Source organism: Sminthopsis crassicaudata, chromosome 6, assembly GCF_048593235.1.
Source record: "Sminthopsis crassicaudata isolate SCR6 chromosome 6, ASM4859323v1, whole genome shotgun sequence".
NCBI lineage: Eukaryota > Metazoa > Chordata > Mammalia > Dasyuromorphia > Dasyuridae > Sminthopsis > Sminthopsis crassicaudata.
The window spans coordinates 122,033,387-122,047,189 of record NC_133622.1 but is presented as its reverse complement, the minus strand read 5'-3'; the positions used below and the strand labels follow the sequence as shown (position 1 = coordinate 122,047,189).

The window sequence follows — 13,803 nt, the reverse complement described above, 5'->3', positions numbered from 1 at the left end:
TGGCTCTCTCCACATCACCTGGAGATTATCTAAAGATAGTGGAGCTGCTCGCACTGAACATGGCCCTTCCTGCAGGTTATAAAACTATCTGCTAGAGCCAGTGCATCTCCATCAAAAAATTTTAAAAATATATAATACATAAAGTTAAATTTAGAAGTTCTCTAGAGTTATCTGTGGGTCCCTCACTTTTATTGATAGTCACAAATCTAGGTAGGCCTTTATCACTTCTTATCTGGATTATTGCAATAACTAGTCTCCTTGTTTACAGTTTCTCCTGGCTCCAATCCATCCTCCACATAGCTGCCAAATGATTTTCTTAAAGCACAGATCTTATAATGCCATTCTCAAATTTAATAAAGTCCAGTGGGCTTTTTTTTCCCACTTATAGCAGCAAATATAAATTACTTTATTTAGCATTTTAAATCCTTTACAATCTTGAAGTGGCTTGTGGTCCCTTTAAGAAACTGTATTTCCTATTGATCTGTGATCTCTTTCAGATTCTCAACTATTCCTGAGGAAGGCTTAGCCTCTCCAGATAAGTTATCTTTCTGGGATGCCAGAGCCTTTGATTCAATTAGAAATCCTGGTCAAAAAGCACCTCTTCAAAGTGTTTTAATTCCAATAAGAGATCTGGGCTGTCCCATCCCCACTGGGTCTGACTTGCTTGGGCTGTCCCAGCTCCCACCAAAACACCCAATATAATAGCTTCCATCAATGAAAGTCTTTTGCAGGTGGACCTTGGTAGCTCCCTTTACTGCCAGGATCTTCTGTCCATTGAGAACTGCATTCTCAGTGAAAAACTCCATTTTCCATAGATCTGCCACTATAGAAGTCAGTCTCTTGGTAAACTGATTTCTAACAATAAACTTTCATCTTGCAACTAATAATTTGGGAATGAATGAATTCTTTCACTCCTAAAACCTACAGCCTATTTAAAGGAGATTCTTAACAACTATCTTATAGCTATTAATCTAGATTACTCAAACAGCATCAATCTGACTATAAATTTTCTTTCTAGCTTTATTATACATTATTCTCATGCACACTTTGGTTCAACCAAATTAGCCTTCTTACTGTCTGTCTCCCAACTCTGGAATACTCTCTCTCCTTCTCTCTTAGAACCCCAACTTTTCTCCAAGGCGCCCATTATATGAATCTCTGGCACCCATTATATGAATCCTTTCCTGATCCCTCTAGCTACTACTGTTTTCTCCACTCCCTAGCTCCATTAGTGATCTTGTATCTATTTTGTATATTTTTTATCTATTCATTCATACATGCTGTTTCTCATCTCTAGGTTGTAAACCACTTAAGGGTAAGGACTGTTTCACTTTTGTTTTTTCATTGCTTATTGTCTCACTGTGAAATTATAAAGAATTAGCAATAAATGAAAGAATGTGCTGTAGTTTGTCTGTTGTGCTACTAGAGCCACATGACTGTGGCTGCTGGAGATCCAACCCAGACCTGCAGTGTGTGAGAGGATGATACAAAGAGACTGAGAGGCAGTTGATGTTTTGTGACTTCTCTGCCTCCAATTTATCTCATTCCCAGTCCACAACACCTGTGTCAGTAAAGACTGCCTTGCAACTCCTTCAGATGCTGATGATAAGGTTTAGAATTGGGGTACCTACATGAAATTAGGTTTGATTGAGGTCTAGTGGCAGGTTTGGGGTACAGAGAGTCAAACAGAACTCCCCTGCAATCCCTTTGCATTCAGTGCAAGGATACAGAGTTAAATGAGATCTAGTAGGGGCATAAGAGTCCCCTGTAAAGGAATTTACAGATCCAAAAACCTAGATTGATAAAAAGAGGCTTATTATGGGGTTTGGAAGTAAAGTCTAGTTAGTAAAGTTGAAAGTAGAGATAAAAGGCACCAGAACCAGGGTTCTAGTGGGCAGAAATCCTTTGACATGCTGCCATGTTTGGAACCTCTGCAAAGAGAGGGCTCCAGTCTGGCTCTTTTATAATTAGAGGGCTTTGGCTACAAGCTGAAGGGGACTTGTAGGTAGGGTCCCAGGTTGGCTCTGGTTGGGTTTCAGCAAGGGCTAGAATTTGCTAGGTGAGGGTTGGGAAACCTGAGCAGATCATTAGAATGGAGGCTGGGACAGTTGGCTCAGATCCGATGGGGGCTAGGAGAGCCTGGATATCTCCTATTGGAATTCAAAAGGGTGCTTTGACCAAGATTTGTGAATCAAAAGTCCTAGCTTCTTCAGCTAAGAGAGGTTGGGAATCAGAAAGGAATAAATCAATCTGAAAGGATTAGTCTTAAAGGGACCACAACTCACATCACTATGATCCACAGCTATGGAGGCTCTCGGGGAATTGACCTGTCTCTTAACATTTGTCTGTTTTTGATTTGTTTGTTTTTGGTCTGGAACAGGAATTTCATGAATGTATGGAACTCGGAGTGTAGAAAATTCTTCCACCACTGCTGGTCAGAAACTTGTCTGTAACTGGAAATTTTAGAGGTTGTTTGGGAGTACTAAAAGGTTGAGTAATTCCCCTAGAGTTATATAGCCAGTATCTACTACAGTAAAACTAGAACCAAGGCATCTCTTTCTGACTCTAAGGCTAGTTCTGTTTATTGTGGTTAGATATGCATATATATATATATAATTTTAATAACAATAATAATAATTATTATTAATATTATCCATAACAGCAATTTTAGGAACCTGGAGTTAGGAAAATCTGGCTTCAAATCCCTCCTCTGACCCTTATTAACTATATATTACCCAAACAAGATATTTTAAACTTTTTTAGCCTCAGTTTTATTATTTCTAAAATGGGATTATATTACAGCATCAATTTTACAGGATTATTGGGAGAGGGGGGTTGTGCATGTCAAATGAAATAACATGAAAAGCAAGTTGCAAACTTTAAAACATTACATTAATGTTATTTGTCTCCACATACTTCAGGACCACTTCTTAGAATCCTCTTTGAGAACAAAGGACAAATAACAGCAATGCTAATCAACTGAGTCATATTTGGAATGGTAGAGAGAATTACAGCTGGTCTTCCTAATCTCCTTTCCCCATAAGCCTGAATAGAGCAACTTGCTAAGCTATCAGTTACATGAAAGTAATTGTCACTTTTTTCATATAATTCATATGAAAATCATATCTTCAACCCCTACCCAGCATTATAAGAGGGCTGTTTTCTACAACACTCTCTTGTACTTTCTTATGAACATAGTAATGAACCTCCAAATACTACAAAATTATCAAACACCAATTGGCATTTATGAAGAAACATTTTTATTTTAGCCATAACTTTTTCATTATAGAAAACATTAAATAAACCAGTAAGATGTTATACAGTACTTTTGATAATTTCTTCCATTCATTTATTGGCACCTACGAGTGGATTTTTCAATTTTTCAATTTTTTTCCTATTTTTTTTCTTTGTGCAGTTATTTGGACAGAAGAGAAGCAAATGGTCTAAAATGTTATGTATGTAGAAGTCCATGGTCATGTTTTCTGTCCCTTAATTTATATGGACCCCAGTAAGTTACATTTCTCATCTCACATCTTCCCTTCTTTCCCAATAAATAATAAGACATTCAGTTGTTTTCACTATTCCCAGAAATGTTGCTGTTTGATAAAGGCTCTTGACACTGAAGTGCTCTTCCCTCTCCAGAAACGTTCCTGTCATCTGTATGAATGTTAGAATTTCTCTGACACTGTCTGCTCTTTAATCAGACTAAATCTGGCCAAGGTATATTTTTTTTTAAAGGAAAAGTGAAATTCCCTCATACTATAGCATCAAACACATAATGCACCTATAACAGTGTTTATTTTGTGTAAGGAAAGGCATCTATTAGTGTTAGATATACCATGAAAGGAAAAGCATCTCCTAGAAATCTTGGCACTTGATAGGCATGGTACAGTGGAAAGAGCACTGGCTTTGGTAGGTTCAAATCCTGTCACTTAACTACATGTGTGATCTAGTGATGAGATGTGTGAATGAGTATGATTCTTTCACAGGTTCGGAATTGAAAGAATTTGCTAACCCCAGAGGCTGTAACAAAAGTAGAAAGTTTTATTTTTCATTAAGAGGTTTTCCTTTAGTGGACCTATTTTCTCAATGGAGAAAATCTGCAAAAAAAAGGTTAGCAAAAGACCTATTTTATGTATAAGTCTGGGGGGCTGGGCAGTGTTTGATAATTAAACCAGGATTTCTCAACTGAATGTGAAGTCTTTCCTGAGCCTTCGACTTCCTGAAAGATCAATAGGAGTTTGATGTGAAACTATTTGGAGTCTGGGTTTTTGCAGATTAAAGGGGACATAGTTTTTGTGATTTTATAAGATTTTTACAGAGTTCACTTGTGAAGCCTAAGACAGATGCCTTAAACTCTCTTGGACTCAGTTTCCCCATTGGTAAAATGAGGTAAAAGTCCTTTCCAGATTTAACATCTGGTAGGACCTGAGGATGAGATGGGCTGCCATTTGCCCTGGGGAAGAGAAGACCTACATGGATCAATGGAATATATGGAAATATAAAATTACGACAAGAGGAAACAAGCTTTGACACAGCTCTATGATTAGTCACATTGTTTGACGTTGATAAAGCCATCTTTGGGATGGAAGGTGCTTAGGTATTTTTTTTTTTTTAATCTGTTTTAATGGAGGGCTAGACATCCCAAACAGACAAAAAACAAACAAAAAAACAAGCCATTCTGTTTTTAAAGCTTTTTGGAGAAAGTCCTCAGTTCTTTCATTAAACAATTTAATTTAGTAATTTAATAATTCTTCCAGCTGGGAAATTCCCCTTTAACACTACAGTCTAAATTGTTGCCTCTTGTTATCTTCTTTGTATGTAAATGACAGATTATCATTCTCTAAGTAACTGAGCTTCATAGACTTGAAAATAAACATTGATTTCTCCCTAAATCTTTTCTTCTTCAAGCTGACTAGTCTCTGTTCTTTTACTATTTCATCATATAACTTTCTCTCCCAACCTTTCTAACAGTGTCTGTGATTCCTAGAAAAAAATGCAGAAACTTTTTATTCTTTCAATGTAAATAAATAATAAAATTCAGGAAGCATCATTTTCTGAAGGAGGCATTTATTTTTATATTTAAATTGAAATAAGTTGGGAGTAAATATAAACTGAGATTCATTTAGTCTAAAATAGTGCTAGATCTTGTAAATGACTGCCTATGAGCTGTAATGTACATACACATCCTTCAATTTTCTTCACATTCTAATCAGATACTCTGGCATATAAATCACAAGGCAATTTTTAAAAATTAGTAAAATATGATTAGAGCCTTAAATACTGATCTAGAATATTCCCTTTCCACCTTCTTGCTAAGAAGTTCTAGAGGTTCCTCAAGAGAGAGACATAAGACTACAGCAAACAACTGTTAGTCACCATGTTTGGCTTTGAAATTATGGCTCCAAGCAATAGGGATGTCAGCATGCTCAGGAGCCAATGTGATACTTCAGGAAAAGTATTGGTTTAAAAATCCAAGGATGTGGGTTCAAATCTTGCCTCTGCCATTTGTGGCAAACTTGTTGGATCTTGGGCAATTCATTTTCTTCATCTATTAAAATGGGGTGAGTGGACTAGATGACCTTAAGTTTCTTTTTTGTCTATAGATGTGTGATCTATGACCCCTTGAATCACTCTAGGTTTTAGTTTCTTCATCTACAAAAATGGGAGTTGGATTAGATGAACCCCAAAGTCCCTTCTAGATCCTATGAATTGAAAAGTAGGGATATGTCCATTTATAAGATGCCAGAAATTCACTTATGTACTATGAAGTGATAAAGGAGCTGATTCTAATCAAAATTGTCTAGCTAAGTGATATCAAACTCAAATAGAAACTGGCCACTACACCTGTACATAATGATCTCTGTGGGTTGCAAATTGATTTAGAAAACTATTAACATTATATTTATTTTTATATTAAGTTGAAATAGGGTGGGGATAAATATAAATTGTGATTCAGTTAGTCTAAAATGGTGTTAGGACTTTATAAGTTGCTGCCTATGGACTTCTAATACATACCACTAGTTTAGATTAATCAAAGTTAAGATAATTATGATATAAAAATATGTTTTTTAGCTTACCCCAATGTTTTATCCAAAGTGAGATATTTACAATTTATATCTGGCCTATAACACAGGGTCACAGAAAAAGATAAGATTTCACATGATGCATCTTTTTAAGCTCAAAAAATCACAAGCTGCTTTTTACCTTACAGCTAGAGTCTGTAAATATTAGGAACACATAAATATATAATATCAATAGCACATTTACAGAAAATACCACTCTACCAATATTAAAGGGATGCAGTGCTACTCTATATAATTTTTTGTAATGGATACAAAATAAGAATAAATGTAATTTGACATAGTATACATCCTTCTTTCTTAAAAAAAAAAAATGGCAGTAAATAGACAGCCAGGATTTGGGTTCAGGCTAGAGTTACCTTAAATTAGGAGAAACCATTTCCACAAGTACATTGTATCACATATGAAATGGTTATTACATTTGGTACAGCAATGGGCAGATGCTCTTTTGAATGGGAAGTCTTGGTTTGCTTATTTAGAAAACTTGCCCCCCAAATGTACTTTTCCTTTATTTCTGGAGGCATCTTAGATACAAGATGAAGGATGTGATTTGTCCCATGTTCACTGCAGCACCAAAAAGACAATGTAGAACAGGGTAGTTTTGCCTATCATGGTTATCATTGGGGATCTTTATAGAAATGAGAATTTTACTCTTCATTGGGAATTGCACAAAGCAGGCACACAGGAAGTGGATCACCACTTGTTTCTGACCCAGCTCTTCTCAGCCTAATAGAAAGGGAAATAGGAGGGAGGAGAGGGAGCCAAGCAGATGCCCATTTCCGGTGTTGGTGGATCTAGGGTTCATCAGAGCACCATCCTCTTTTCAAACTCACATCATCCAATCCAATCTTCCCAGTGTGGCTGTGTCTTCTTTCACCTTTGAAAATGACCTAAGAAAAAGAACCATGTACCAGTCAAGACTTCTGTTCACTTAAGTTTCCACTAATTTATTGACCACTTTGGTTGGAACTTTGACAACAAACTAAATATTAAGTTACTTTTGACCTCCTATTTTTACTCAACATGAACAGCTAGAGAAGTGTTACTATCAAAAACTTGTCCAAAGATGTTAATGAAATGTTAATGTATTACAAAGTTGCTCTATCAAAAAGTACATTTAAAAGTGAAAATATTGGGAAAGAGTTCAGAAATTTAAAAAGTATAATAAAGTATAGAATCAGAGTGTGAATATAGATAAGAGACTATGTCCGTGTTGCAGAACATTCTCTCTGTCTGTCTCCCTCCCTCCCCCCTCTTTCTCCTTCCCTCTCCCTCTCTCCCTTCTGTCTCTTTCTTTCTGTCTTTCTGTTTCTCTCTCTCTCTCTCCCTTTCCCTCCTTCTCACTATGTAACCAGGTGTAATAACAGCTGTCTTCCTCCCCAACATCCACATGCACCTCTGTCAGTGGGTCAATAAGTGTTTATTAAGCACTTTTTGCATATGGCTCCACAGCAATTAATCTCTGGGTGGTTTCACATGACCTTCTTGCTGACAGTCAACAAGCATTTAAGTTCTTACTATATTCCAGGCACTTCAGCTGAGGGCTGGAAATACAAAAACTAGGTAGTCCCTGTCCTCAATAAACTTAACATTCTACTTGGGGAAGACAATGCATAAAAGGAAGCTGAAAGGTGAGGAGCATGGAGGGAAGAAAGGCTCCTAGGCTGAAGGGCAATGGAGAGAAAGTCTGGAGTGCAACATGGAGAGGAACAAGACATAGTTGGCCTGGTCTCCTTCCTCTAATGGAGGAAAAGTCATTTCATGAGAGGGACAGCCAAAGAGGTAGAGGCTCCGGTCAGTAGGTCAGTCGGCAAGCATTTATGAAGCACTTAATTTATGCCAAATACTGAGCTTGGGATAAAGAAATGCACAAAGAAAGGTTAGAAAAAAAGGTATTCCCTATTTCCAAGGAGTTCATAGGCTAATGGGAGAGATAACATGCAAATATATATGAGATACATAGAATAAAGATGATCTGAAAAGGGAAGGCATTAAGTGTGCATATATAATACACATATGTTATATGTCATATATGAGTGTTAGCTCTATTTGTGTCTCTTTACTATCTTACAAGCTCCAAAAGGGTAGGGGTTATGTTTTGTTTAAAACTGTGCATCTCTCTAAGAGCTTGCAATAATATTTGGTACATATTAAGTACTTAAGAATGTTTGCTTAAGTTGAATGTTAAGAAGGCTAACTTACATTTTTCAATAACCTGATAACCCAGATATAACTTATAGTCTTCAGAGAACTTCTAGGGCGTGGAAAGTGGGGCTCGTGTCTCTAAAGAGTTAAATAACTTGCCTGCAGGCATAACTAATATATGTCAATGTTAGGACTTGAACCCATCTTCTGCTGCCTCCAAGGCTACCATTTCTATCGACTTTATATGAATTGCTACCTTCTTATTCATAATTGCAATTATGTGATACTGTTCTTCTCACCAAAAAGTCACATGACTACAAACATTAAAATCTAACCCGAAGAAGATGCCATCACTGTATAATTCTGAAAATGTTCTGTCATTCACTTATTTTAACCAGAAGACAACAGTACTAATAGTGCCAATAAAAGTAGAATAAAAGTCTTAAAACTAGATTCTCAAAACACTTATGTTAAAGACACATTCTTTAATCTATTAAATTATTATTTCTATTAATCCTAGTATTATCAACCTAACCTACATTAGTATATCTTAGCACCATACTATTTTCCTGAAAATTTTTCAGAAGCCAAGTATTATAAAGAGTTTCATTATTTAAAAGAATTATGATTAAATCCTCATTAAATTATAGCTCCTTGAGGGTAAGGGCTGTTTTAGGCTTAAAAAAAAAAATCTTAGCACAATGCCTGGTCCATAGTATGCACTTAATAAGTTTAGTGACAAATTGTAAATTGTAAACATAATTAAGCACAATTTACACTAATATGCCATCTTTATTCAAATCTTTTTTGGGAGTCAAGGCACAAAAGAGAAATTAAGTATCCTAATTAAGACTCAAGAAGTTTTAAAAAACTTAAATAGTTATGTAAACTAGGTCATCCATGCCATTTCATAATCCCTTCTCCTTAGTTTCTCATATAGAATTGAAAAGAAAACTACTAATGTTTGAGGAATGTTGTATGATGTGCTCTGTGATCTCAGATTTAAAAAGTACTTCAACCTTTCTAGTATTTCAGTTATTTTAGTCTTTCAAGGAGTATCTGTTGATGGTTTAGGATTCTCAAAAGTTTGAATATGAGGAAATGGGAGAAGGAGGAAAGCAGTCTTTGTTGGTCCAAATAAATATATACATTCATATGTAAATGTGTGTGTGTGTGTGTGTGTGTGTGTGTGTGTGTGTGTGTGTGTGTGTGTATAATTATATCAGTCTCCACTCTCTTCTCCTCATATATTTTTCAAAATCTTTTTAACAAAGCTATGATAGCTCTTTAGTTCTATCTCTTTCCCCAAGGTAAGTCTGCAGTAGAGACAATTAGTGAAGCCAACTGAATGAGAAGAAAACCGGAATCTTTAACTGAGCCTTAATTGATAAGGAGACCAAGGCTTTCTCTACTCTGGCTTTTTGATGAAGAATAATGCTGGTCAATCACTTCAAGCTTTTCTGTTGTAAAGAGAACTCACAGATAGTGACCACTCTGCAGCTTCACTTACACTCTTGATATCTGCCCCCCGAAGAGTGATCTGTGTTTGCCTCCAGCCATGGCCACCATTCCTTCCCCACAGGGCTGATCCGTGGGTATCATGCCTTTTCACAAACAGCTGGAGGGTTCCAGAATGAAGTCCAGATACCTTGTGCTTGAATGATAAACACAAGTCACCTGAGTTCACGAGGTGGCTGAGAGGCAACACCAAACGAGCTGCTTTTCCACCTGGACTTTTGGGTGCCGAGACCGTCAAAAACTGTCCACCTAGAATGGGAAAATCAACAACATTGATATTTTCATTTATGTTGGAGATTCTTTTTTTCACATGTGAAACATTTGGTTCTTCAATCAGAAATCTGTTGATTGCTAAAGTTGTGTAAAGGATCTGAGACTTCAGAAGATTAAATAATGCATTAAGCAAATGATATTAAAGTTATGTCTTAAATTCTGTGCTTTTGTATTTCTAGTTGACTTTCAATTATCTGCAATAGTGGAGGGCAGAAGTTAGACAAATCATGAAAATAATTTGTTTTGGACAGGACCTATATTTAAATTTTCTCTACATGATGTAGCTCTCTCTATTAATTTGTTTCAATCCCTTCTTTGCTAAATACATCAATACTCAATTAGGATCATTTTTACAGAGCTTTCTAGGGCACTGACTTACCTGTGTAACATAGCCATTACGTATGAGACAGAGTTTAAATTTAGGTCATCTTTAAATGGATACTGGCATCATGTGGCCTATAATTTTAAAATCATTTATATTTTGCTTAGGATATGCCCATCCACTTAAATTGAGGTATTCCTCACTCCATCATTCTATTTCAATATTCTTGATTTTAAGAATATTGTCAATTTAATCTTACTATCAGTAGGAGAAGAGCTTAAGGAGAAGAAAATGATCAGAAAAAAATTTAAATATTCATTAATCACTTGGTAATTGACAAAATTGCTGATCATTTCCTTTGTTGAATCCATCCAGAAAAGTCCAAATCAGTGTTAGGGCCTTTATAATTCCAATGGTTAGCACAATGTCTGATACAAAGTAGGAGCTTGTTATAAATATTTATTGACATGACTTTTTGGTATGTTTTGATCAGTAAGTAAGTACCTTCCCCCCTTACAGCTTCCATAGTACTTTATTTGCACCTTTGCCTTCATTATATATTATTTTGTAATGTGGTCATCTGTAAACTCTGTGAAATATATATATATATAGTTTTTTTTGTTTGGTTGGTTTTTTTACATGTTTAAGATATATTGGAATACTTGCCATCTAGGGGAGTGGGTGGGGGAAAGAGAGGAAAATTTGGAACACAAGGTTTCTCAAGGGTCATTGTTGAAAAATTACCCATATGTTTCGAAACTAAAAAGCTTTAGTAGAAAAAAAAGTAAACTTTGTGAAAGAGAGGACTATAGAGGACTATATCTTAGCTTTGTATCCCCCCCTTTGTATTTCATGTAATACAATGCTTGCATGTAGTAGGCACTTACTGTCTATGAAACTGAATTCTAAATTATTTATTCTCAACCAATAGGCTGATGACATATTCTAACATATTATTAATAAAACAACATTATCAATTATAAATGTAATTGTAATATAAATTTATGTTTATTATAAATTTATAATATTTATTACTTATAATTATAACATGTTTTTGCAATAATTATTGATTGTTAGTTATCCCTCTCTCATACCTAATACTATTCTATTTTCCTTTTCACTCATACATGTCTTAGATGATGTCTTTTAGTCCACTTTCTGACATCATCACTAATATGATGCAACCTACTTACAACCCACCAAACATCTCTTTAAAGTATGGTGTTCTAGGATCATAGCATGATCTTAGAGGCCATTGAGCCCAACTTCTTATTTTATATATCAAAATGATAGATAAGGAATGAAATAGATATAAAATGTTTACTATATGCCAGGCACTGCACTAAGTACTTTAACAACAAATATATATTATTTTCATTTCACAGTTGAGGTTAATGGAAGTTAAATGACTTGCCCAGGGTTATACAACTAGTAAGTGTCTGAGGCTGGATCTTAATTCAACTCTTCATGAATCTAGGCTCAGTGCTCTAACCACTGCACATTTGCCTGCCTCTAACTAAAGGTGACTATGTCTTAAGTGATATCTTTTTCTTTCAACATCATTAATATGCTAATAACACCTGCTAATAACACATCAAGCATCTTTGCATTGGTTTTTGAGTTACCTGAAATTTTGATTCTTTTGAAGACAAGGTGCTCTAGGATTCTAACATGATGGATGGAATTTTAAAAGTCAACTTGTCCCACTCTCACTTTACATATGAGGAACTGAGGCCAAGGGAGATAGAATCTATAGTGTGCTTTCTAGAGCCCCCAAATTGGGGTGCCAGAATATACTATCTGAACTAGCTCTCTGGAGGATCTTGGGACCAGCTCAAGTCCTTGGTCTTATTGGAAAAGTGAAGAAGGCAGGAGACCCACGAGAATAGTCAAAGATGGAGTCCTTTATTTCGAGTCCTCTCAGCCCTTAAATACCTTAGTATGATTACATTATTGCACACTAAGCATGTGCCAACTAGAGAACCATTACCTCATCACATCACACTGAGCAAGTGCTAACTATAGTAGCATTACATCACAACAGACTGTACATGTGCTAAGTATAAACACCCTGCTATTGATATATAAATGCCTCTCTTTACTGTAAGTATCTCTTGCTTCAAGAACAAGAGAAGATGGGAAGCCAAATCAAACATTGTCAGGAGGTTCCCTCTGGGCTGAAAGGTCCTATACCTTACCCAGAGTTCCCCCACTATCTGGGCCCCTCTACAAGAATCAAATGTCCAAAGTCACACGGAGGTGAGATTTGAAACCAGAATCAGCAAATTCCAATGTTCCAGCTGTCTAGATATAACTAGAGGATATAAGTGAGGATATAAGTATAAAAAATACTGGTCCTGACATTGGGAAAATAAAGTGGTAAGTGCTGTACAAATACCAATAGTTTTATTAAAAATCCTGAGTTGAGAAAGCCTTGATGTCTTCACTAATTAAGCCTGAGTAAATGTACCCATTTCTTCTAGGTCAAATGACTTCATTAATTGTCATTATTTTTCCATTATTCACTATGTAGCATCTTGAGAAAACTGTTGAGCAACTCCTCCTTCATCTAATCTACTTTCTAATATTTATATTTCACTTTAGCCCTTATTCTATTCTAAATTATTGTATATTCACCTCTTTATTCTATTTATGAGATATTCATCTCATAATCCAGACTAAATTATGATTATAAATTATACACTCAATAATTACCAACATGCATCCTTTCTAATATAATAGAAGCCTCTCTCTTCTCTTCTTCCTCATTTATAGTTTATTTATAGTTTATTCTACAGAACAGGATCTAAATACATCAATACTCAATTAGGATCATGGATCTGGACCTCAAAAGATACCTAGTTCAACTCCCTCATTTTGCATATGGGGAAATCTAAGGATGAAGGAATTTAAGTGACCAGCCCCAGTCTCAGAGGCAGTAAAAATCAAAGATAGGATTTTAACTCAAGCCCTCCAACTCCAGAGTCAATGGTCATGTCATTCTTTCCAGAGAGATGCTTGCCTTGACAGTAAGTATCCTATTTAATAATTCCATAAGAAAGAGTTAAAATTGATGGTCATTTGTTCCCAGATATCATGACATTCAAGTGATTTTAGCCCATTTCTATTTTTTTCATGAATTCTAATTCTAACTATTTTGCCCATTTGATCCATAGATAAGAAATGGATCAGAAGACATGCGTATGTCACAAAGTACATTGGTAGAGGAAAAACTCACATTAAAGAAAGCATGAATGCATAAAATAATAATATTATTATTACTATTGCTACTAATAATATAATGGTTAGCAGTTAAAATTTTCAGGGCAATTGACAAGTACTAATTTGACCCTCACAGCAACCCAAGGAATTAGTTGTTATCATCATCCCTAGTTTATAGATGAGGAAATTGGGAGAAAGAAGTTAAGTGCCTTTCCCAGTGTCACATAGTTAGTTTTTAAG

General features: G+C 35.6%; 1 protein-coding gene across 4 annotated transcripts in view; it reads right to left on the bottom strand.

Annotated features, from left to right (window-relative positions):
• Window positions 1-5,053: 5,053 nt before the first annotated feature.
• The window catches only part of NPNT (nephronectin), a 108,502-nt gene continuing 99,752 nt past the window's right edge, over window positions 5,054-13,803 (bottom strand). For all 4 annotated transcript variants that reach the window (XM_074275611.1, XM_074275612.1, XM_074275613.1 and 1 more), the window contains 2 exons: window positions 9,739-9,995; window positions 5,054-6,973 (listed from right to left, as the gene is read on the bottom strand). In XM_074275611.1, the coding sequence (XP_074131712.1) occupies window positions 6,878-6,973; window positions 9,739-9,995 (353 nt within the window). In that variant the 3' untranslated portion in view covers window positions 5,054-6,877. The remainder of the gene's footprint in view (window positions 6,974-9,738; window positions 9,996-13,803) is intronic.